Genomic DNA, 21,058 nt, shown 5'->3' with positions numbered 1-21,058 from the left:
CCCCTGTGCCTCCCACGCCGTCAGCTGCGGTGAACCGAAGAAAAAATGAGTTTATCAAATGAAAAAAAAAAATGAACCTGCACTTCCTTCAGGACCTCTGCTCCTTGTGGGAGCTGCAAAACACTTTCTATAAATGAATCTACATGGCAATAAACAAGCCAGAGCTCCTCCCCGAGATGTCTGCTGTCACTTCCTTGTGCTCGCCGCTGCCTCCGGGTTCTGCTTTGGGGACGTTTCCGTAGAACTTGGGTTTCTCACCCCCCAGCTGCCTCGCCTCCCCCCCTCTCAGCTGGAGAGCAGTGCCAGTCACCATCAGCCACAGGCTTCTTCAGCAACAGTGGGAAAACTGGAAGTACCTGAAAAGTCAGAAGTTGGTGTTCACATGGGGACAGTCTTTGGGAGCAGGTTCGAGCTGGGTCGTGGAAAAACTGCTGGATGAGGAGCCGGGTTAAGTGCACCATGTGGAAAAGTCCTGCAGATGTGAGGGGGGGTGGTTACCCTCAGCTGTGTTGTATAGGGGATTCTTGGGGCAACCCTCCTTCTCCAGATCAGGGTAACTCCTCAGGGTGCTGCTGCACGGGGGAGCTGCTAGAAACAGTCATTGTGCTTCTAGGAAACAGTGAATCAAGTAACCTGTTGCAATAAGTGTTGCAAAGGATGATGAAAAGCCCTTGTGTGGTGTAATAGGGCAGCAAGAGGGGTCGAGGCCAGTCCTGCTGTGTTGAATCCTTGCAAAAACGAGTGCCTCCAGAATGAGCCCCTTCCTTGAATACAGATGTTCTGCCTTCTGCATGGGGATGAGAAGCACTAAGCAGTGAGAGGTGTGAAGTCCCAGGATGTCCAAGACATGCACAGTGAGACTGGTGGTGCTCAGGTTTTACCCCACATGAGGTGCTTTGATTCCTTCCTCCATCTCCCTGCAGGAACATTTTACATTTCACGTTTCCAAAGCCAAAGGCAGCACAGCACAGCTGCCTCTCTCCAGATTCAGGGCATTGATGGGAACAGTGTTGCTGGTTTTCAAGGTGTCAGGCAGGGATTTGTAATTCCAGGGCTCCTGCTGTCATCATACAGTGCCCCTGATCCCACCAAGGTCCATGAACATGGAACTGCTCTGCTTCCAGCAGGGTGGGAGGAGAGGGGATGGGGCATGCTCAGCTTCCAGCTGGAAGTGGGGTGATGGAGGGGACCCAGAGAGCATCACTCTCTGGCCCCCTTAAGCCCCCCAGCTGAGCTGCACCCACACACCTTTCCCACCTCCTTCTATTGCTCCTAATATTATTTATATTATTTTTGTGATGGAAACATTACCTCTTTTCTTAACAGCTATTTCCTCTGGACTATTTCCACTGCCCACAAACCTGCCCTCTTCTCAGCCTGCAAATCTGCTGGAACTCCAACAGGCTGAGAGAGCTGGGGCTGTTCAGCCTGGAGAGGGGAAGACTGGGGAGACCTCAGAGCCCCTTCCAGTGCCTAAAGGGGCTCCAAGAGAGCTGGAGACGGACTTTGGACAAGAGCCTGGAGTGACAGGACAAGGAGGATGGCTTTAAACTGAAGGAGGGGAGATTTAGATTAGATACGAGGAAGAAATTCTCCCCTGTGAGGGTGGTGAGGCCCTGGCACAGGTTGCCCAGAGAAGCTGTGGCTGCCCCATCCCTGGAAGTGTCCAGCGCCAGGTGGGAGGGGGTTGGAGCAGCCTGGGATAGTGGAAGGGGGATGAAGCCAGATGAGCTTTAATGCGCCTTCCAGACCTTGTCAGAGGGGATGGTGCCGCATCCCGGGGGTCCCGGCTCTGCCCCGCACCGCGGTCCCGGTCGTGCCGGGGGGGCGGCGCTGGGCGCGGGGCCCCGGGGGAGGCGGGGATGGAGCGGGGCGGTACCGGGGGAGGCGGGCCCGGCGCCGGGCGGGCGGAGAGGTGCCGAGGCGGTGCCGAGGCAGCGCCGTGCGAGCGGCGCTCCGTGTGCCTCGGTGCGCCCCCGGCCAGCACCGCCCGGGCCGGGGCATGGAGGCGGCCCACAGCCTCCCGGTGCTCGACGTGCTCCGCCGCTTCGGGGTCAGCGAGAGCTGCGGGCTCAGCCCCGAGCAGGTCCGCCGCCACCGCGAGAAGTACGGCCCCAATGGTCAGTGCGGCGGGACGGGAGCGCGGGGGGATGCGGGATGGGGCAGGGCTAGCGGGACACCGGCATCTCCAACGGGACTCGGGCATCCCGGCTGGAACCCTCCGTCGGGACCATCCCCGCCCATACCGGCACTGGGACCCTCCCGGCCGCGACCGGGATCGGGATGTGTTCGGGAGCGTCCCCGCCAACACCGGGAAGGTCCGGGGTACTGCCCCGGGTCCCCCCCGGCGTGTCCCCCCATCCTGCCCCGGGCGTGCGGAGGATCGGTGGGGATGTGCCGCGGGACACCTGTTGCTTAGGGAAATATTTGTTGGCTTTAATCAAAGGCTAATTACTGCGGGTACGGGCGGCCCGGGGCGCCGGCAATTAGCGGGGTGTTAATTCCGCTGGCGGAGTGTCTGAAGGCGGGGAGGGACAGCGGTATGTCGGCAGGAAGGAGAGGGGGAAGGTCCCATTGCCTGTGCGTGACAGAGGGAAACCCCAAAAGCGGGGTGACGGGGGTTGTAGTGGGGGAACCCCGCTCGCCGCAGCTCTGCACGGGCTGCGGGTACTGCTGTGGAAGAGGAAGGGGGGCGGAGGTGCATGGGGCGACAGGCCATGTGCTGGCCTGGCTGCGTGTCACACTGACCCGGGGGACCCTCTGCGGCCAGCTGGGCATCTTCGTGGGATGGGGAAGGGAAATTTTTAACTTGTGTTTTGTGAGCGTTCAGTGTAGCCGGGGTATCTGAACCTACGCAGGTGATTTCAGGGTGACTCTGATAGTTCAGGCTGTGACCGAGGTCGGTCGTTAACTCTGAACACGGAAACAGGAGGGTTTAGGGTGAGTTTGTTCCAGTGCTTCGGTCTAGCAAGTCATTTCTTGAACTCGTGCAAAGAGATAAGTGTGTAAACTCTCTCCCGGGTTGGAGTTTGTTGCATCTGCTTTTTGCTTGATCCTCACGGATGAGGCTAAGGAAAGCCTGAGTAGATGCTGGCAGGATTGCTGTCTGCATCTCTGTTCCCTGGGAGGGCCGTGTTGGGTGGGATCAGAGGGCTGTGACCCCTCCAGACGAGCCCTGCGAGCAGCTGTTCTGTGCTGGGCTGTGCTCGGGTCCCCCATCCCCCCAGTGCTCCCTGTACCAGGCAGCTTCAGCTCCATCCCCTGGTCAGGGCTGGGCTTGGGAGCTCTTGCCATGGAGCACTGGAACAAGGTGCAAGCAGTGGAGCATCACACCTGGCTCTGTTTGCCCTCATTTTGGAGAAGGGCAGCTGTGTGGTTAATTGGGAGGGGAGGGAACCCTCTGCTTCGGGAGCTGAAGGCAAAATACATCATCAGTGCAACATCCTTATCAAACAGGTGCTTGGGCTGATTTCAGGGTAAAATTGCTCCTAATTTCTGTGCTGTCCCCTGGCCCCCCGGGAAGCTGTGGATGATGGGTGTTCTGTGCTGTGCAGCAGCGTGGCACTGATGGGGCATCGCTGCCGTGGGGCTCCTGTTTGCCCGAGTGAATCATCGTCCCTGAGTCAGGCACGGTGGCTGCTCGGTGGCACCGGGCTCTGCCTTGGAAAAGGTACCTCGAAGGTGTGACATAGGGGCAGAGCAAAGGGTTTGTGGTGGCAATTAGTTTGCCTTTTTACTCTTTTCCTTCTTCCTTCCTCCTCTTGCAAGCAATGGCTCTGTGCTCGCCTCACTCGGCGCTGCTCCTTCCCATCCAGCCCAGCGCTGGGTTTCTCACAGGCTCTTGGTCCTCAAGAGCTTCTGACTTTGGGATGTCCCGTGGCTTTTGCCTTCCGAGCAGAGCTCTGCATCTCCTGTGCAGCACAGCTCACAGTGATGTGCCTGGGCGTTGGAGACACTGCCCACGTCACTGTTCCCATCAGTGAAATAGAGTTGAAGATTTTTAAAAATTCTGAATTTTTTGCAATTTCTGAGCAGTATTTATATTTTTCTTGTGGTGCAGATGAGACATGGACAGGTTAGAACAGCTTAAAGCCGTGTAGAATGGGGGTGAGAACTCACAGGTTGTGTTGTGGCAGCAGGCACTGAGCTCCTTGGCTGTGCTCGGGTGCCCCGTTTGGGAGAGCTGCTCTGGGGGAGGGTGATGGGCTTGGAGATAGCCTGTACTGAACTGCATTTTAGTTTAGGCTTAAATTAAACTCTGTCAGCAGAAGTGTGGGGCAGTTTGGTGACTCGCTTGAGCTCGCACAGGAGGGGAAGAAAACTCAAATCGTGCGTGGCTCGAAGCACAGAGCAGACCTTCAGCTCCAGCTACTTTCATTTTCGCACCCTTGTGTCTCACATTCATTCATTTCCTTCTAAACCTGAACTCCAACTGCCAGTGTGGTCGTGAATCACAATCTAAAATACATCATCTTGCTGAAAAACTGCCTCCTGACACACTTCAGAGAGCTGCTGGCTGCTGCTTTTTTATTGCATTTAAAAAAATATGAGCTGCAACGAGCTCTGACGTTAAGTGAGAAGCAGCAGCCATTGGTGTGCCTTATATAAAAAAAAGTTGGGTTTTTTTTGAGGGGGTATTCTTTTGGAGCCTAAATTTATTTTTTTTTTCAGTTCCATTGCCCACATATACATTTGCAGGAGGAAACAGAGAGCAATACTGATTATTTAGTATCTCCAATTTGTGGCTTGGGAGCCAGGCAATGCAATAGAGATTAGTGGAGTGGAAGAAGATATTTCTCCATTAGGAAAAGCTGGTGTTCTCCTTTTAGCTCTGTCATCAGTGCTGTCAGCATGGCCTTTCATTTGCCAAGGAAACTGGAGAAGCCACAGAACATTTAGGTTCACCATGGCGATTCTGAATCTCCAAAGCCAATTTTAATTAATAAATGCTTTGGATGTTCCACAGGTACCAAACGGGTCCTTCCCTATACCTCCTCCCATCCACAAGCTCCGAGCTCCACAGGTGGCTTTTAGACCACAAAACTTAAAACAAACAAACAAACAGCAATAACCAAATGCACGTTTGTTATTTTATATTAGGCTGAGCTGGAGGATAATAGGGGTGCAAACATTTTTCTTCCTAAATGTAAAACCAGGGGCACAATTTCCCCTGGAATGATTTCAGTTTTGCCAAGGAATGACAGATGTAAACAGGAGCTGCCTCACGGACAGCCAAGTGTTTTAAATATAGCTCTGATTTCTCTCTTCTAAATGGATTTCTGAGTGTAAATGAGCATACATTTCAGGCAGGATATTGCCAGCGTTAATGCATATGCATAATTTTATTTGCTTCACCCATAACCTAAATGGGCTGTGAATGTCAGTGGAGTCAAACTCAGAGGCTGCAGCATAGGGGTGTTTATCTCCTCTTGCATTTCATCTCTTCTGACTCCGGAGCAGAAGCCTGCTGCCGGCTGGGGTTGGAAACGCTGCTGGGCAGGATCAGACCTTGCCCATCCACCCTCCTCAGGGGCTCCCCCATCCTCTGCTTTACCCTCCCTGCTCCAGGGGCTGACCCCCCACGCTCTGCAAACCCTCCTGTGCCCCGCTGCAAGGCGCAGTGGTGACATTATTCACGGGATGACTGGTTTAGGCGTTGTTCAAACCAGCTTCGGCACCGGATGAACTCAAACCCCATGTGCAAATTTGCTTCTCTTTTATAACACCCCTCCCTACATCTCTGTAAGCCTTATTTCAGGAACCCCCAGTCCTTGTGTGTATTTTTCCATGTGCGTGCCCCAACCTGCCTGGAAGGGGGGGAGAAGGAGACCTCCCCAAGCCCAAATCCAGGCTGGGATGTGCTACTGCTCTCCCAAAACCCCACCAAGGCTCATTCTCAAGGGAGCTTTTTTGCTCTTTTGCATCCGAGCCCCTGCTTGGCTCGAAAAATCACCGCTACTTTGTTGTTATTATTATATTTATTTGCATCCTTTCCCAGCCCATCCCAGGGCTGCACATCCCTCAGCACACACGTGTGCACACCCGTGTTCCCGTGCGTACTCCGGCTGCGGAGCAGGGCCTGACGTCGGAGGAGCTGCCGGCGGTTGCTAACGAGCCAAGGTTACGCTCCAGCTCTCTCCTGACAATAATAAAGAAGAAAATAAAATTTCTATTTCACGCTGAAATATTTAAGATGCCAGCAAGGAGAGGAAAGAGGCAGCATTTTCTGACTCATCGAACTCTGCGCTCTGTTCCTCTGCGCATCGCCCACCTTTTCCACCCCCGAAACACACGCTGAACAGTCTGATTCATAAACATGCTACGGGTTGTGGGGCTTTTTTTTTTTTCTTCTTCTCCTCCAAATCCTTTCCCTCAGGAGAAATGCTGAGGCATTCAAACCTTGTGAGTGCCTTCAAATCTGGGGAGAGACTACACAAAGTTTTTCTAGCCGACGAGAGGAAACTCAGGATTTTCATCCCTGTGTTGTCCTCTGAGGTTATCTGCATTCACACCTACCTTTAAAAAAATTGTGAATAGAGAGGAATATTAAAAAAAAATGATATCTGCTCTCAACATGTTGCAGGAACCAGGGAAGGAAGGTTTCCAGGGCAAGGAGAGGCAGAGGCTGTGCTGTGGGTGAAGGGATTTTGCTTGCCCTGTTTCCCCCTGGGGTTGGCCTTTCTGTGGCACAAGTGTTATTTCATGAATATTTTTATTTCATTGCTGGTTTTAAAGCTGGGGGTGGTAGAGCTGGTGCTACAAAACACTGATTTAGGAGGAGCTGGATGCACTGTGGATGCCCAGATGTTGGCTTGGGATGTGCTGCTTCCAGTAAGGGGCTGGAGCCGGCCCTCCAAATACACCATTAGCAGCAAAACATCCCCCTTCTCCCAGGCTAATCCTCTCCCCCAGTAATTAAGGTGTCTCTTTTGAGCTCCCTACTCCAGCCAAGCCATTCTAGTGCCATCCTTGCCATCACCACATAGCCACACATCTTGCCTTTTGTCATTTCAGTGCTGTTGGTCTTTCTGTGTCTTAAGCCTTTTCTTATCTCCGGATCTTATTTGAAGCTCTTGAATCCCATTCTGTGGTCATATCCCCTCCAGGGTAAATCCCTGAAAAATCCTGTTGATTTTAAAGTTTTCCTCTTTAAAGCTTCCCTCAAACCCATTTTCCTTGAGTAAAAAGCATCACCCGACGCCTGGTGTTGCTTTTGCTTTCTTCCTCCCGAGGAGAATTTTAATTTTTGAGAAGCGTCCAAGTCGCTGCCTTTTCGCTCTGTGTTTGATCTGCTCCTGCAGAAGGGATGGTGTGAAAACAGGAGGCTCCTGGCTGTGGGTCGGGTCTGTCCTGGCACAGCCACAGCCCAGGCGATGTTTCTGGCACAGACTCTGTGGGACATCCCTGCTGGAGGCCCAGAATTGCAGATGCTGGCATGGAACGGGGCTGAGCATGGGCAGCTTAAAGCAGATGGTTGTTATTTCTGGTGCTGACAGCTGCCCTCTGCAGCACTTGAGACCTGGGCTGACCCGTGCTCTCCTTGATGCACAAACCCTCCCTCGAGAGCAGCGTTCCCGGTGCCCTCCTGTGATTTGCACCAGGCATCTGAACTGGTCATCAAAAGGCACCAGAAGCCTCGTGGCTTCTGCACACAGCCCTGAGATGCTTCTGTTTTCACAGTCCTGAAAAATTAGGTTGGTGTGATGCTTTTTCATGTGTTCAAACCTCTGGAGGAGCCAGCTTTGATTTTTTTCTCCCACACACAGCGTTTGCAGAGTCAGTTGGGATGCTGATGCCCCTACAAAATGGTTTTTATGATTTCTTTTTTTTTAAGGTTATTTTTTGTAAGCCATGAGCTGGATGTTGAGTGTTTGCACCCTGTGCCTTTTGCCCAGCTGGTGCAGCCCCACTAGTGGGGAAGGGGCTTCTCCTCCCTGAGGCATCGCTGTGTCCAGACCTGCCACAAAACCCTTCTCTTGGTCTGTCGAGCTCACCTGGGGGGTTAGTGGATAACTCATCCCTGTTAATGTTTTCAGGGCTGCCAAAAGAAGGTTTGAGAAGTTATGAGCAATACCTGAGCTGTATTCCATGGGGATTGGGGCAGTAAAAGCAGAATAGCAAACCTCTTTTGTCAGGTAATGCCGGGTGTCTGGGTGCTGACATTGCACAAGGGTGCTCTAGAACTCCTACTCAATTTTTTCCCTGGGAAAAGCCCATCAGGGCTCTCTCTGCTGATCATGACCAGTGGAGCTGCAGAAGCAAGGCTGTTGTCTCCTGGGCTGGCTGGGGTGATGTGGGTTAGTGCAGTAACCATCTGCAGAGCGGTCCAGAGGGGAGGCATTGGGAGTGGGATGTGGACCAGGAGCTGAGCTGCTGGGCTGATGTTTCCTGGGAGCATTCCTGGCACTCACAGTCTCAATGACAGGGTGGAAATATTAAGGCAGGTCGTGATTATCAGGAAAGGGATGGGGTTTTCTGCTTGCTTTTTTAATCCTTTCTTTTATCCTTTTTCCCCTCCCCTTCCCCTGGTTCTCATGTGGCACACATGGATGACCTCCCTTTGCATCTCAGATGGGGTGAAGGCAGCCCTTCCTGGTTAAACAGCACACCTTGGCCAGGAGAAACAGCTGATGCTGAGGAGGCTGGGAGGAGTGGGATGGGAAAGAGGAAGGGATGAATGGAGGAGAGGGGCCTATGGCCACTGGGGGTGAGTGGGTGGGTGGCAGCAGGACTGAGCTCTGTGGGGCTTCAGTCCAACCCAGTGCAATATTAATACCCAGAAAACCTAGAAAGAACCAACCCCCCAGCCCACCTCTGTTTATTATTCTGCATCTGATAATTATTTTTTTTTTTTTTACCAGCGTTGTGAGTCGTGATCTTTTTTATATCTCAGTGTCGGTAGTAATTGGGAGCAGAAAGTATAACAGTAACCTATATTAAAAATAAATTCCCAGCTGCTCAGCCGAGCTGCTGTCGGCACCAATTACCTCGCTGGAAAACAGGTAGCAGAGATCTTGGGCTGGAAGTGTAGAAATGTTGAAAAACCGGAGCCAAAAAGCAATAGAGAAAATTGTGGTTACTTGAGTGTTTCCATGACGTGAGTGTGCGCCAGAGGCTCCTCCGTGGGCGGTTAACCCCTCGCAGGCAGGGCTGCAGGCAGCTGCCTGCTCTGCCAGCATCCAGGAGCAGAGCTGGGACAGGAGGCTCCTTATTCCCATTAGGATTAATGCTGATGGGTCTTCTCCACGCCGGGGCTCAGTGGGTGACTCGCCTGAGTCGAGCCAGTCATGTTGTGAAAGAAAGGTCGGGTGTGAGTCCAAAGGGTTGCTCTTTTGAAGAGAAGTTGAATTAATCCTTGCCAGCGATGAACCTTGTGTCTATAACTGGTATTTGCTGATTTTCTGTGGGAAACTCCCAGTTTTTGAGGTTTGGCTGCTCGTTATCACTCTGTAAAAGCCTTTTCTCTTTCTCACCCGCAGAGGTGGCGAGTCCTGAGGTCAGGCTGTGGTTTGGTGGTGATCCCATGTGCTGGCCTGGTCCAACACATCCCCAGGCATCAGGTGCTTCAGGGCATGTGATGGCATCAATTTGTGACCTGTGGTGGCTGAAATCTGAAATGTTGCACCTCTTGTTGAAGTGTAGACCTATAGTAGCCCTAAACGTAGGTTCCACTGCTCTGATCAAAATCCTCCTAAAATTTAAATGTTCAGAAATCTGCTGGATGTGCTGATGCAAGTCCTGGCTTCTATCCTGTGGTCCTACATAAACCCATTTGAGATTTTATATATATATATATTTACATATATATATATATATATATATAAATATAAACCCCTATCTTATTTAAGATTTTTTTAATGTATGTATCATGTCCCATTTGATATTTTATATATATATATGTGTTCCATTTGAGATTATATATATGTGTATCCCACTCGAGATTACACATATATGCTCCATTTGAGATAATATATCTTGAGATTTATATATATATATATCCCATTTGAGATTTTGTATATATATATATCTATCCCATTTGAGATTTTATATATATATATATATATCCCATTTGAGATTTTATATATATATATCCCCCATTTGAGATTTTATATATATATATATCCCATTTGAGATTTTATATATATATATATCCCATTTGAGATTTTATATATATATATATATATATATCCCATTTGAGATTTTATATATATATCCCATTTGAGATTTTATATATATATATATATCCCATTTGAGATTTTGTATATTCATATCCCATTTGAGGTTTTTATATATATATCTATGTCTTATTTGAGATTGTACGTATATATATAATTTTTTTCCCCCACATTAATATTTGGAAGTTACCTTTGGACAAAGACTCCTCTATGGGGGGAAACAAACCACAGACAATAAAAAGCTGGTTTTTCCCTATCAGGAGCTGAATGGTGAAGGCACTCGAGGACGGTGACACTGCTGGTGGCCCGGCCCAGCCGCGCTCCAGGGTCGCCGTCCCCGTCGGAGGCGCGATGTTTTGGGGAGGAAATCCGCTTCTTGCTCTTGCGTGTCCCCTGTGCCCCTGGGTTCCTGCCCGCGGTATTTTTGCTTCGTGTGTTTCCTGCTATTTAACCACTCTGTGTGTTCTAAAGCGGCGCGGGGGGAGGCGGGGAAGGGCCGGGAGTTGATCCGGCCCGAAGGGCTGGGCTGGGTCGGGGGACGCGGGGTCGGGGCAGCCCCGGCGCTCCCGGGATTTCTCCATCCCACTGAAATCGTGTGGTCCCAAAGCCACCGGCCGTGGCTGTGCCGCGCCCAGGAGGGGGTGGGAAAGCTGTTCCTTGTGCAGGGACCCGTCCCCACGGCTGGTCCGTGTCCTCCGTGGGGGGATGCATGGCCAAAATGCCTTTTTTTTTTCTTTTTTTTTTCTTTTAACTTTTCTTTCTGGAGAAAACCCCCCGGAGCGCTTGCAGGCTGTGTTTTTTTGTCTTAGAGATTTGCTTTACTATATGTGGGGGTTCTTTTAGTTTTTATTTAGTGTTTTTTTCTTCTTCTTCTTCTGGTTTGGAAACAGTTTTTCTTGCGCTTGTTGCTGATAAAAATCAGTTGTTTTTTGGGAAGGGTGTGTGGGTGGGGGAGATTCTCTCTTCTGCTTCCTTTGCCGCGGGGAGCGAAAGCCCAGAGCTCCTCGGGGAGGAACTGAGCCGAGCAGTGGCTCCGTCCCCTCCGGCAGTGGCCGAATCCCCAGGGATTCGCCCTGTAAAACATCGGCTCAGCTGGAGTTCGCCGAGCAGGCACCGCCTGTTCCCGGGAGACTGGCAGCCGGGGTCGGGATAACCCTCCCTTTACCTGCCTGTTTGCACTTTCCTTTTTTTCCATTTTGCAACCTCCGAGTCAACAGAAGGGCTAATTTAAGGAATATGCGGGGAGCGAGTGGAAAAATAAAACTGAAAAAGGCTGGCTCAGCAGTGCAGGGCGGGAGAGGGGAAGTGATGGAGCTGAGCTCCTGGTCCTGCTGCTCTGTCCACCACAGAGGGTTCCCCTCGGGTCACCGTGTCCTTTGGAATTCTGCCGTTTTTCTGGGCTTTTCCATGGTTTGGAGACCAGGGATTTTCTCTGCTTCCCTCCAGAGAGGGAGTCCTGCAGTGACCAGGAGGAGATGGGGCTGCTCTGCTGTGCTGGCTCAGGCCTTTTCTGGCGTTCCTCTTCTATTTACAAAAGCCTAATTCACATTATTCTTCCCTTTTTCACCCCTTTTTGACATAAATATATATAGGATATCCCTGTATGTATACATATATAAAAGATTTTATTCTTATACACAAGTGTATGTGGGTATCATGCATATATATATATATATATGTAATATTTCATCCTTATAGACTTGCACACAGATATTATACGTATTTGGAAGGAGATTGTGGAAAAACCCTAGCTGGGACTCATGTTTCCAGGGATCTCTGAGTGTCTCACTCCAGGAAAGGATCTGCTTCAGTTACACAGAGATGTATGACCTTAGAGAGTTCATCCATGAAAAGTATTAATTGTCCAACTCACCCCTCTTTCCCATCCAGAAGAACAGATCTTTTCTATCCTACAGAAATTTTTTTCTTCTGATATAATCTAAACTAAGGGCAGTGTAGACTTCATTTTCCATGAAAACCCATCCAAGAGGAGTGCTGAAAATAGACTGTGCTCTGAGAACAGATACCAGAAAAAGCAAGGGGAGGGGTGGGGGCAGGTCAGCTGGGGCAAGGAGTTCTGTGAAATAAATTAATGATGATTATCTCAGTTTGAGTTAAAAGCAGCTCTTTAGCACCCTGTGGGTCAGGGGGCGCTCTGCCCTGTGGATACACTGGATAGGTTTTATCATCCTGGTTTTACTTACCAGCAGATGGGAGATGGGTTGGGACGAGATGCCACATTCAAACTTTCAAGTTTCCCACAGGTTTGCCGTGGCAAAGGCATTTCCTCCAGAAAAGAAACCAATGGAAAAAGTACTCCAACCCTTGAACATGGAGTTGGCTCCCTTCAGCTCCGAGCTTGGGGCAGGGAATCCTTCCACCCCAGTGTGCAAAGCTTGGGGTTTCCTGATCCATAAATACACAGGTGGCAGCAGGATTGATTAAAACATATTGTTTAAAATCTAGCAATTAAAATATCAGCTTTTGGAGAGGTCAGAGTGAGCAGATTCCTCATCTTGGCAGGGAAGGGGAGAAGATGCTGTTTGGATTTAAAAGCAGTATCCTGTAGTTCTTTCTTTTCCTTTCTTAACTGATGTTACAGGTTTGGGGCTTCGCTTCAGCAACTCTGGTTACATTTACAATACAACTTATAATTTATTTTTCTTACTCATTTTATTATTTATTGGTTTATTTTCCATCTCATGCAAGTTGATATCCTTGGTGATTACTTACAGCCTCGTGGAAAATGCTTGTCTCAGTGTAAAGGGATATGGGAACTGGTCCTTAGGGAGGCAGTTTTGGGGGATGCTGTTCCCCCCACTGAGCACAGCAGGATTTGCTGTGTGCTGAGCAACATCTCTCCTCCCAGCAGTGAATGCCTCCTCTTTTGCAAAGGCATCCTGTTCTGATTTTCTTACCTGCCTTTTCAGCTCCAATATCCCTTTTTTTTCCTCCCTGTTTTTTTAGGGGAAAAAAAAAAAAAAAATCCCAAGCACAGCCCCAGCTTGCTCTTCCCCAAATCTTGCAAAACTCAGCTGAATGGCACAGCCCAATTTCGGGGCTGACTTTCCTCCCCCGGGGCGTTTGAATCCTCCCAGGGCTGGGCACGTGTCTGAGCTGACCTGGCAGTGGGGGCATCGCTGGGGCTCCTGGCACCGCCGCCCCCGCAGCTCCCTGTGGTTGGTTTCCTAAACTGTTTCCCAGCACTGCCAGGAAAATGTTGTGAAGTTTTCTGTCGCCGGGTGTTGGACTCGCTGCCAGCGGCCGGTTTGCGGTGGTGTGTGATGGTCCAGGGTGTCTGGAGGGGGCACAAATCCACCATCACACCTTGCCCTGGCCTGGCTGGTGCTTTTCAGCCACTCTGCTGGCTCAGGGTGGCATCGGGGGCATCTCATCTGGGATGTGGGGAGCAGCCAAGGGCTGCAGCAGAACCCAAAAGGGTGAGAAAACATTACGGGCCAAAAATTCCCAATTTGCTTAATATTTACAATGGGAAATCAGGTGAAAAAAAAAAAAAGGCTTAGGGGAATAAAGAAGCAAATAAAATGATATCTCCAGGGTGGAAAAAGAGAGTATATTGAAGCTGGGTTTGTGGCAATTCTGCCAGAAGGTTCCCAAACACGGCAGTGTCCCTCCCTTGGCTTTCCCTGTGGTTATGGAAAGGGTCTGCTCGGAGCAGAGGTGGGGAGAAGCTAAAAAACCCCAAAAATAAAAAAAACCCACCCCACCTTTAGCTTTATTTTATTCCAGCTCCTGTAGTGGTTGTGGGGTTTTTGGTTTGTTTTCTTCATTTTTCCAAAACTGTTACTATTTAAATGCAGATTTTTAGCTTTTCCACCCGGGAACCGGAGCTGGAAATTCTTTCCACTGCGTTGGTGCAGGAGGGAACAAACCACTGCTTTTAGTTTGCTCAAATAATCCATCCCTGGCTGGAGCCACAGGTTTCCTCCCTCCCGCTCCCTCCCACTCCCAAAGCGATCCCGAGATCCACTGCGGGTACTGATGAGGACAGGGATGAGGGGACACCACTTGCAGGCCCATTTCCCCCAGTTTTTCCCACAGAATTTCCACAAGACTGTATTTTTCCAAGCGCCAGGTGGGCGCTGGAGGGCAAACCTGAGTGGCAGCTTCGTTTTGGGGGGGGAAATGGGTAAAATCTTCTCCCCTTATTTTCCTGGCATTAAGAAAAGGAGGTGGGATATTGGCAGGGAACTGATTTGCTTTTCCTTGTGTCACGGGAGGAGGATGCCAGCCAGGGTTTGTGACCCCATGCTGGGACCCCCTGCACCACAGCAGAGGAAAACTTGTGTTGTCCAATGATTTGGGAATGAGCCATTTCCAAGAAAAAGGGAAGGCAAGTTTGAGGTGGGATTGGTTAGATTTTCTTTATCTATTTCACACAGCTTCTTGGACCATTGGTCTGATGCTACACTCCCACCTCCATTCCTGATTCCCTCTCCCTGGACAGTGGCACGTGGTGGCTGTGGCTCAGCCTTCAGCATGGGGACATGCTGATGTTGTGGGGAGAAGGAGATGGCACTGGGCTGGATTGGGATGGTTCTTTGCTGCTGCTGAGGGGCACATCCAGGGTAACTGTGTTTCCTACTCCCTGACCTGCTGAGATCAGCTCAGCTGGCCAGAAAAGGAACAAATGAGCCTTTCAAGCTTCCCCTCTCCGACTGCAGCAGTGGAGCTGTGGGTGCCTGATGCTCCTGTTCTCCCCTGGACCCTGTCCCTGTCCTGGAGGGGCCGGTGGTGCTGGGCTGGCTTCAGTACTGGTGGGTTTGGAAGAGCAGCGGGAGGGCAGGACGAGCAGCTGGCCCAGAGCCCTGTCTGCCACGGGAAGCCTTGTGACCCAAACCAGAAATTTTTGGGGCTGGTTTTATTGCCAGCCATTGATGGTGTCCAGGTGCCAGCAAGGAAAATGGTTGGATCATTTTACCCTAAAGCATGGCCTGGAAAGCAGCAAGGGTGTTTCTGGCCCGTAAACCTCTGCTATCCATCCTCATGTGTTGCTCACCCACCCCAGGCTGTTGCCATCCCCTGTGCTTCCTCTGGCCCGAATTTGCTTATTTTTGGGGCTGTGGATCCCCCAGCCAGGAGGATTTGGGGCTTTTGCAAAGTGCAGGGCAGGGCTGGAGCAGGGATGAGTGCCAGGGAGTTACGGGAACAGCAAAGTGCTGGTGTTTGCCGTGGGAGGGGGGTTGTACCTCATTCCTTTTATCTTCCTGATGCCTTTTGAAGCAGCCCCAGTGAGAGGCTGTCACTGGTGTAACCAAACCTCACCTGGCACACAGGAAAAAGCAGCTGTGAGGCAGTAGGCAAATAAGGTGCTGGGGCTGGAGTTGCCTCCCCCACCCACGGCACACCCAGAGCCACCACTGCCTTCACTCCAGAGGGGAAGGCACAGGAGGAAAATCACCCATGGCTTTGGGACCAGCTCCTTGGGGGTGCTGGAGGACATGGGAAGGGCTGGATCCTCTGAGAGCGGGTTGTGGTGCAAAGCAAAGCTTGGCTGTGGTCACCCAGCACAGGGATGGGGATGGATGCCCCATCCACTGACAGGGGGCAGGGTTAGATGGGATATTGGGAAGAAATTCTTCCCTGTGAGTGTGGTGAGGCCCTGGCACAGGTGAGAAGCTGTGGCTGCCCCATCCCTGGAACTGTTCAAGGCCAGCTTAGACAGGACTTGGAGCAACCTGGGCTAGTGGAAGGTGTCCCTGCCCACGGCAGGGTGTTGGAACAGGATGATCTTTAAGATCCCTTCTGACCCAAACCATTCTGTGATTCTTTGCTCCCAGTGCTGTGCCTGCACTCAAAATGTGCTTTTTAATGCAGGGTTAACTCCTATTTTCCTTGGGTTGCAGGGGCTCACATGTCACACACTCACCCACTGCAGCTGTGCCCACCCAGGGATGAGATTTCCATGTGTGGGTGGTTGGGGTCAGTCACCCTCCTGCCATGGGGGTGCCCCGGGGCTCTGTCCCTTACCCTGCTGGGATCCAGGTGGCTGCCTGGCTGCTGGGGTTTAACGTATGGGGCTTTTTGGTAAAAGGCTAATTCAGCTTTGGGAGGGGGTGTTTGCTCCCCATCTTGGTGCAATAACACGTGGCAGCTTTGGCTCCAGCAGGCAGAGAGGGGTGCCAGGGCAGGCAGGGGTTGAGGGAGATTTGGGCAGAAGCTGAAGCAGGCAGAGCACATCCCTTGAGCTGCACCCTGAAGGTCCTGCTCTTCCCAAGTGGAGCCACCTCCTGCCCCAGTGTGTGGCTGGAGCCCAGGTGAGGCAGGAGGTGCAGGACAGGCCCCAGGACTGCAGCAGCGTTCGGGAAGCTCAGGCGTGGAGCTGTACATAAACCATGTGGGTTAATTTAAGTCATACACAGCCAGGCACTTAGATAACTGTGTTTTGTCCTCTGGGAACATCAGGGAGCATGAGCACCATTTGGCTTTGAGTGTTTGTCATCCTAGATAACGCTAGAACGCCCAGGGTTAATTTGCTGGTTTTCGCACTCGTGCAGCTCCAGTACCACCGTGCAGGGTGAGGAGCAGCCTCACACCTCCATCCCTGGGTGGGATTTACACTGAGCACATGCTGGGCTGAGTGTGTGTGCTAAAACACCCCAGCAAAGCCTGTCCTGGTGGTGCAATCCAGCAGTTTTGTGGAGCGCTGGTGGTGTGTGGTGCTGGCTGTCACCGGGGATGAGGCAGAGCAGACGTCCCTCCAGGATGGGATCCTTCCCATGCAGCCGGCCCTGGGAAAGGCAGCCAGTTAAAATAACAGTTTATCCTGCCTGGTGTCTTTCAGGATGGTGGAAGGATCCCAGAGCAGCCCTGCCTGGGTTCCTGCTTTATGTCATGGAGCGGGGGCTGCTCTCCCAGCTGGGGTTGTTTTAGGGTTTTTCTTACTCTTTTCACTACTTTCTTCCTGCCTGTCAGCAAAGTCTGGGAATCAGATGCGTCCCTTATTTTGCACATCCATTTCCCCTTCCTTGCATATGGGAAAAGAAATTAAAGGCAGGAAAAAAAAATAAAATGAGTTCACAACGTAGAAATATAGCTTGAAGGGAGTTACTTGGAGCAGAAAGCTTGGCCTGGGTGTGATGCTCATCATTATCCTCCCACTGGGCACCATGCCGGTGCCCTTCCCACATCACTTGGGGCAGAAGTGTTTCCCGTAAGGGAAATCTGATTTTATCCCAAGGAAACTCTTGAAGTGGTGGGGGAAAATGGTATTTCGGTGTTCACCCTGCAAGGTGTTTGCTGTTCTGGGTCGCACCGGGGTTTGCATTGCTGTGCACTGGCTCTGGAGAGCGTCACCTCGTGCCTCTGTTTCCCCCACAGCAGAGGGGGATGCGATAACCCGGCGTGCGATGGAGAAACACTGCTGTAGGGCTGTGCTGCTCCAGGGATTTTTGATCCTGTTACAGCAGGAGAAACTCAAACATTTCCTTAAAGCGCCCCCAGTGCCACCCTGTCCCAGTCTGAGTGTTTGCTTTGGCCGGGGAAGCAGGGCCGGGTCTCCCTGGGGGCACGAAGGCTGTCACAGTGCCCGGGGGCTCTCGCACCACCTCACTCGTGGGTGGCACCCGTGTTTATTTACCTTTTCATCACCTGATTACCGTGCCCTGCCATGTTGCAGGCCGCCAACCCGTGGGCTGCCAGCCCTGTTTGAGTTGGCAGGAGCTGGAGGTTAACCTCCTGCTAAAATAGCCCGACGCCAGCCCCACGTCTGCCCGGGGTGGCCGGGCTGGTTGCGTGCCCTCAGAGCATCTTGTATTGATCTCTTGCAGCCCAGCGTGGGCCAATGGCACCATGTGATGGCACAGCGAGGAAAGATGTGGCATGACAAGCTCAGAGCAAGTTGTGAGTGTTCAGCAGTCCCTGGAGCTGTGTTTTGTGCCCCCACAAGACAAAGCCCTGTGGGATGGTGGAGCTGGGGCTGCCTCAGTAACCTGGAGGGGACCATGCTCTTCTGCTGGTGGGAATGGGCCTGTGACATCCAGGCACCTATTGCCCTGTTGGGGTATCTCCACTTTCTTGGCTCAGCTCTTCAGAGCTGTGATGCAGAAGAGCAGGAGCAGAGGAACTGCAGATTTTGGGATACTCTGAGCAACCACCATCACTTTCTACCCTTGATGGTGTCACTGCATTTGTGTTGCAGTATCAGGGAGCCCAGGGTAGGATCTCCCTGCTGAGCCCTGAGCCACTGGCCAAAGAAAGGGGCTATTCAGGTGCCAGCCAGGACTTTCCATTTCAGCCTGTTTGCACTCGCCACGTTGTCCAAAGGGAATTGCAGATTTGGAATTTTGCTGGTTCTCTGCCTGCGGCTTGCGGTGGGTTTCCCGGACGGATGGGACATGGCACCAGCTCTGCTGCCCTGCCTGGTGCCACGGGGCTGACTCACACTGAACTTGTGTTTTGATGAGTAGCAAACCCTCTTATTTCTAGTGAGACTTCGGAAATGAGAGGCGTCAGCCCCAAACCTTCCTGTTTTCTGGTGGGTTCTGATCGACTCAAACCCCAGAATTTGGGTTTATTGTGACTTTTTGCCTTATTTCTTTCGGTATTTGTTGCAAAATGGGCACTGAGCTGCTGCGTGGTGGTGGAAGGAGTCGCTGATGGAAGGGAACTGCCTGATTTTCACAGTACACAAAACTGGGTTTTTTTGGGAGGTGCCTGCAGCAGCGTTGCTGCATTTGGGGTGACAGCGGTGGTGTCACTGTCCCCGGTGGTGTTTCGGCTGGCTGCCCCAGCGCACGTGTTTCCTGAGTTCACAGAAACCTGTTTTCGTGCTTTAATCAAGATCTCATGCAAAGTCCCAGCTCTGCAAGCGCCGCCGCTGCCGCTCGTCATGCAAACACCGTGTGGGAGAAGCACTGGAGGACCCCACCGCGTTTTGGGTGGCTGCTCAGAGTGGAAATTCACCCCTTGGGCACCCCGGTGGGCCAAGAGCTGTGGGAGCCTCAACCGCCTCCCCCGGGGCACCCACCTGCCCCCAACCCTCTCACCTCACACCTTGGCACCCTCAAAAGTGGAGCCTGGATGGAAATAGCGCAGCAGATCTCTTCTACTTTTAATTTTGGTGGCTCTCTGGGCTGGGGAGAGGAAGCCGGGGGTGGAGAGGAGCTGGTTGGGAGAGGGACAAGAGCCACCCTCCTCTGACACCCTCTCTGGAGCGACTTGAAACACTGAAGCTGCTCCAAGATTATATATATAATCTTTGCTATAAGAATAATTATAGACATTACGTTCCAGCCTGTTTTTTAGGATAGCAGGGAATCAGGGTAGCCTTATCTAGGAGGACGTGGGTTTAAAACAACTCCTAGTGAGTGTGTCTGTGAGCACTGAGGAGCTGGTGCAGTTTGAAGTGTAAACACGTCCAGGCTTCTTGTTTTCACTGGTTTGTTCAGTGAAGGTGGGTTTGATTTGGTTTTTTTTTTTTCATTTCTCTGAATGAAAATAGGTGATGGAAAACAGCTGAGCAGGTTTCACTTCCTGCTCTTGCTCAGGGCTCCCCCACTGGAGGCGCTTGGAGACAGCCCCATGTTTCATCCCATGATGGGACACTTTGAACTTCATGTGGTCCTTTATTCCCTCCCAGAAACAAAAATAGTTGGAGAAACATCTTGTTCTATCATGGAATTATACAATCATCAAGGTCAGAAAAGACCTTCAAGATCATTGAGTCCAACCATTAAACCAGCACTGCCACCTGCCTGTTGCCACCCTGTGGGGTGCAGAACTAGGCTGAGGGATTTGGGGCTGTTCAGCCTGGAGAAGAAAAGGCTTCAGAGAGTACCTAAAGGGCTCCAAGAGAGCTGGAAAGGGACTTTCCCTGAAAGTGTCCAAGGCCAGGTTGGGGGAGGCTTGGAGCAACCTGGGCTAGTGGAAGGTGTCCCTCCCCATGGCAGAGGGGTTGGAGTGAGATGGTCTTTAAGGTCCCTCCAACCCAAACCATTCCCTGATTCTAGTGGGTGCAAATGGACACAAGCACCCCTCAGCTGCCAAAACCAGGGGGGTCACTCCTGAGCCCCCCCTGCAAGCAGAACCTTACAGTGCTGCCTGGGTGAGGATGCAGGAGCAATTCCCTTGTGGATACCAGGGTTTGTGCTTTGCCCAGTGGCTGTGGGACCCCACGGTGCACGTGGTATGTGAAGGTAATGGTCACCTCATGGGGATGTGGGAATCTTGAGGAGACCAGTGGATGTTTGGGAGCCCTTGGGGTTTTTTTTCAGGTTGTGCACGTGACTGGACTCGGGTTTGCCTGGGAGCAGAGTGAATGGAGGCTCTGCACCCACCGAGGTGGATTCAGGAGGATGGCTTGGAGCAGCTGAGCATCAGCTTTGGAGTTCTTTCCTAGAGCACTGCAGGCTGTAAAGTGCAGCTGATTAAGAGGAAATGTGGTCTGAAAGTTATGGTCCCCAACGGGGCTGTACTGGGTTTCTGGCAGGGCATTTTATGGGATGGTTGGACTTCTGTGTCCTGGATTTGGAGAGGGCAGCTGCTGAGGAGTATTTTTTTAGGCAGGCTGAGTGCAGGAATAAATGCTGCTGGAGCCACTTGCAGCAGGGAAATGATGTTTCCAGGGCTGCTTACTTGGTGTTGGACTGAGAAGCTTGAGGACAAGCTGCCTTGATGTGGGAATATGTGCAAAACAAGTTGCATTTTGGGGTACTGAGTGGAATGCTGGGCACAGGGGGAGAGATTACTCGTCAAAGCCCAAATCATTAATTAATCTTTTATTTTTGTCATTTTTTGCTGCGTTGCACTCCTTGTGCTGTTGATGAAAACCCACAGAGCTCCCTGCAGAAGAAGGTAAGTCGTGGGCTGGAGGTGAGAGGACGTGCCTTGAGTGTGGGTGGAGGGTGCTGGGGACAAGGAAG

The 21,058-nt window shown here is 51.5% G+C and overlaps 1 protein-coding gene across 2 annotated transcripts in view; it reads left to right on the top strand.

The window, feature by feature from the left end:
• The first annotated feature begins 1,987 nt into the window (after positions 1 to 1,987).
• Positions 1,988 to 21,058, top strand: part of ATP2A3 (ATPase sarcoplasmic/endoplasmic reticulum Ca2+ transporting 3) — a 52,069-nt gene continuing 32,998 nt past the window's right edge. For both annotated transcript variants that reach the window (XM_027664431.1, XM_027664430.1), the window contains exons 1-2: positions 1,988 to 2,120; positions 20,973 to 20,990. In XM_027664431.1, the coding sequence (XP_027520232.1) occupies positions 2,003 to 2,120; positions 20,973 to 20,990 (136 nt within the window). In that variant the 5' untranslated portion in view covers positions 1,988 to 2,002. The remainder of the gene's footprint in view (positions 2,121 to 20,972; positions 20,991 to 21,058) is intronic.

Source organism: Corapipo altera, unplaced genomic scaffold, assembly GCF_003945725.1.
Source record: "Corapipo altera isolate COAL_440 unplaced genomic scaffold, ASM394572v1 181b, whole genome shotgun sequence".
NCBI classification, from domain to species: domain Eukaryota; kingdom Metazoa; phylum Chordata; class Aves; order Passeriformes; family Pipridae; genus Corapipo; species Corapipo altera.
Note: the sequence above shows the minus strand (reverse complement) of the source record. Positions and strands in the feature narration are given on the sequence as shown.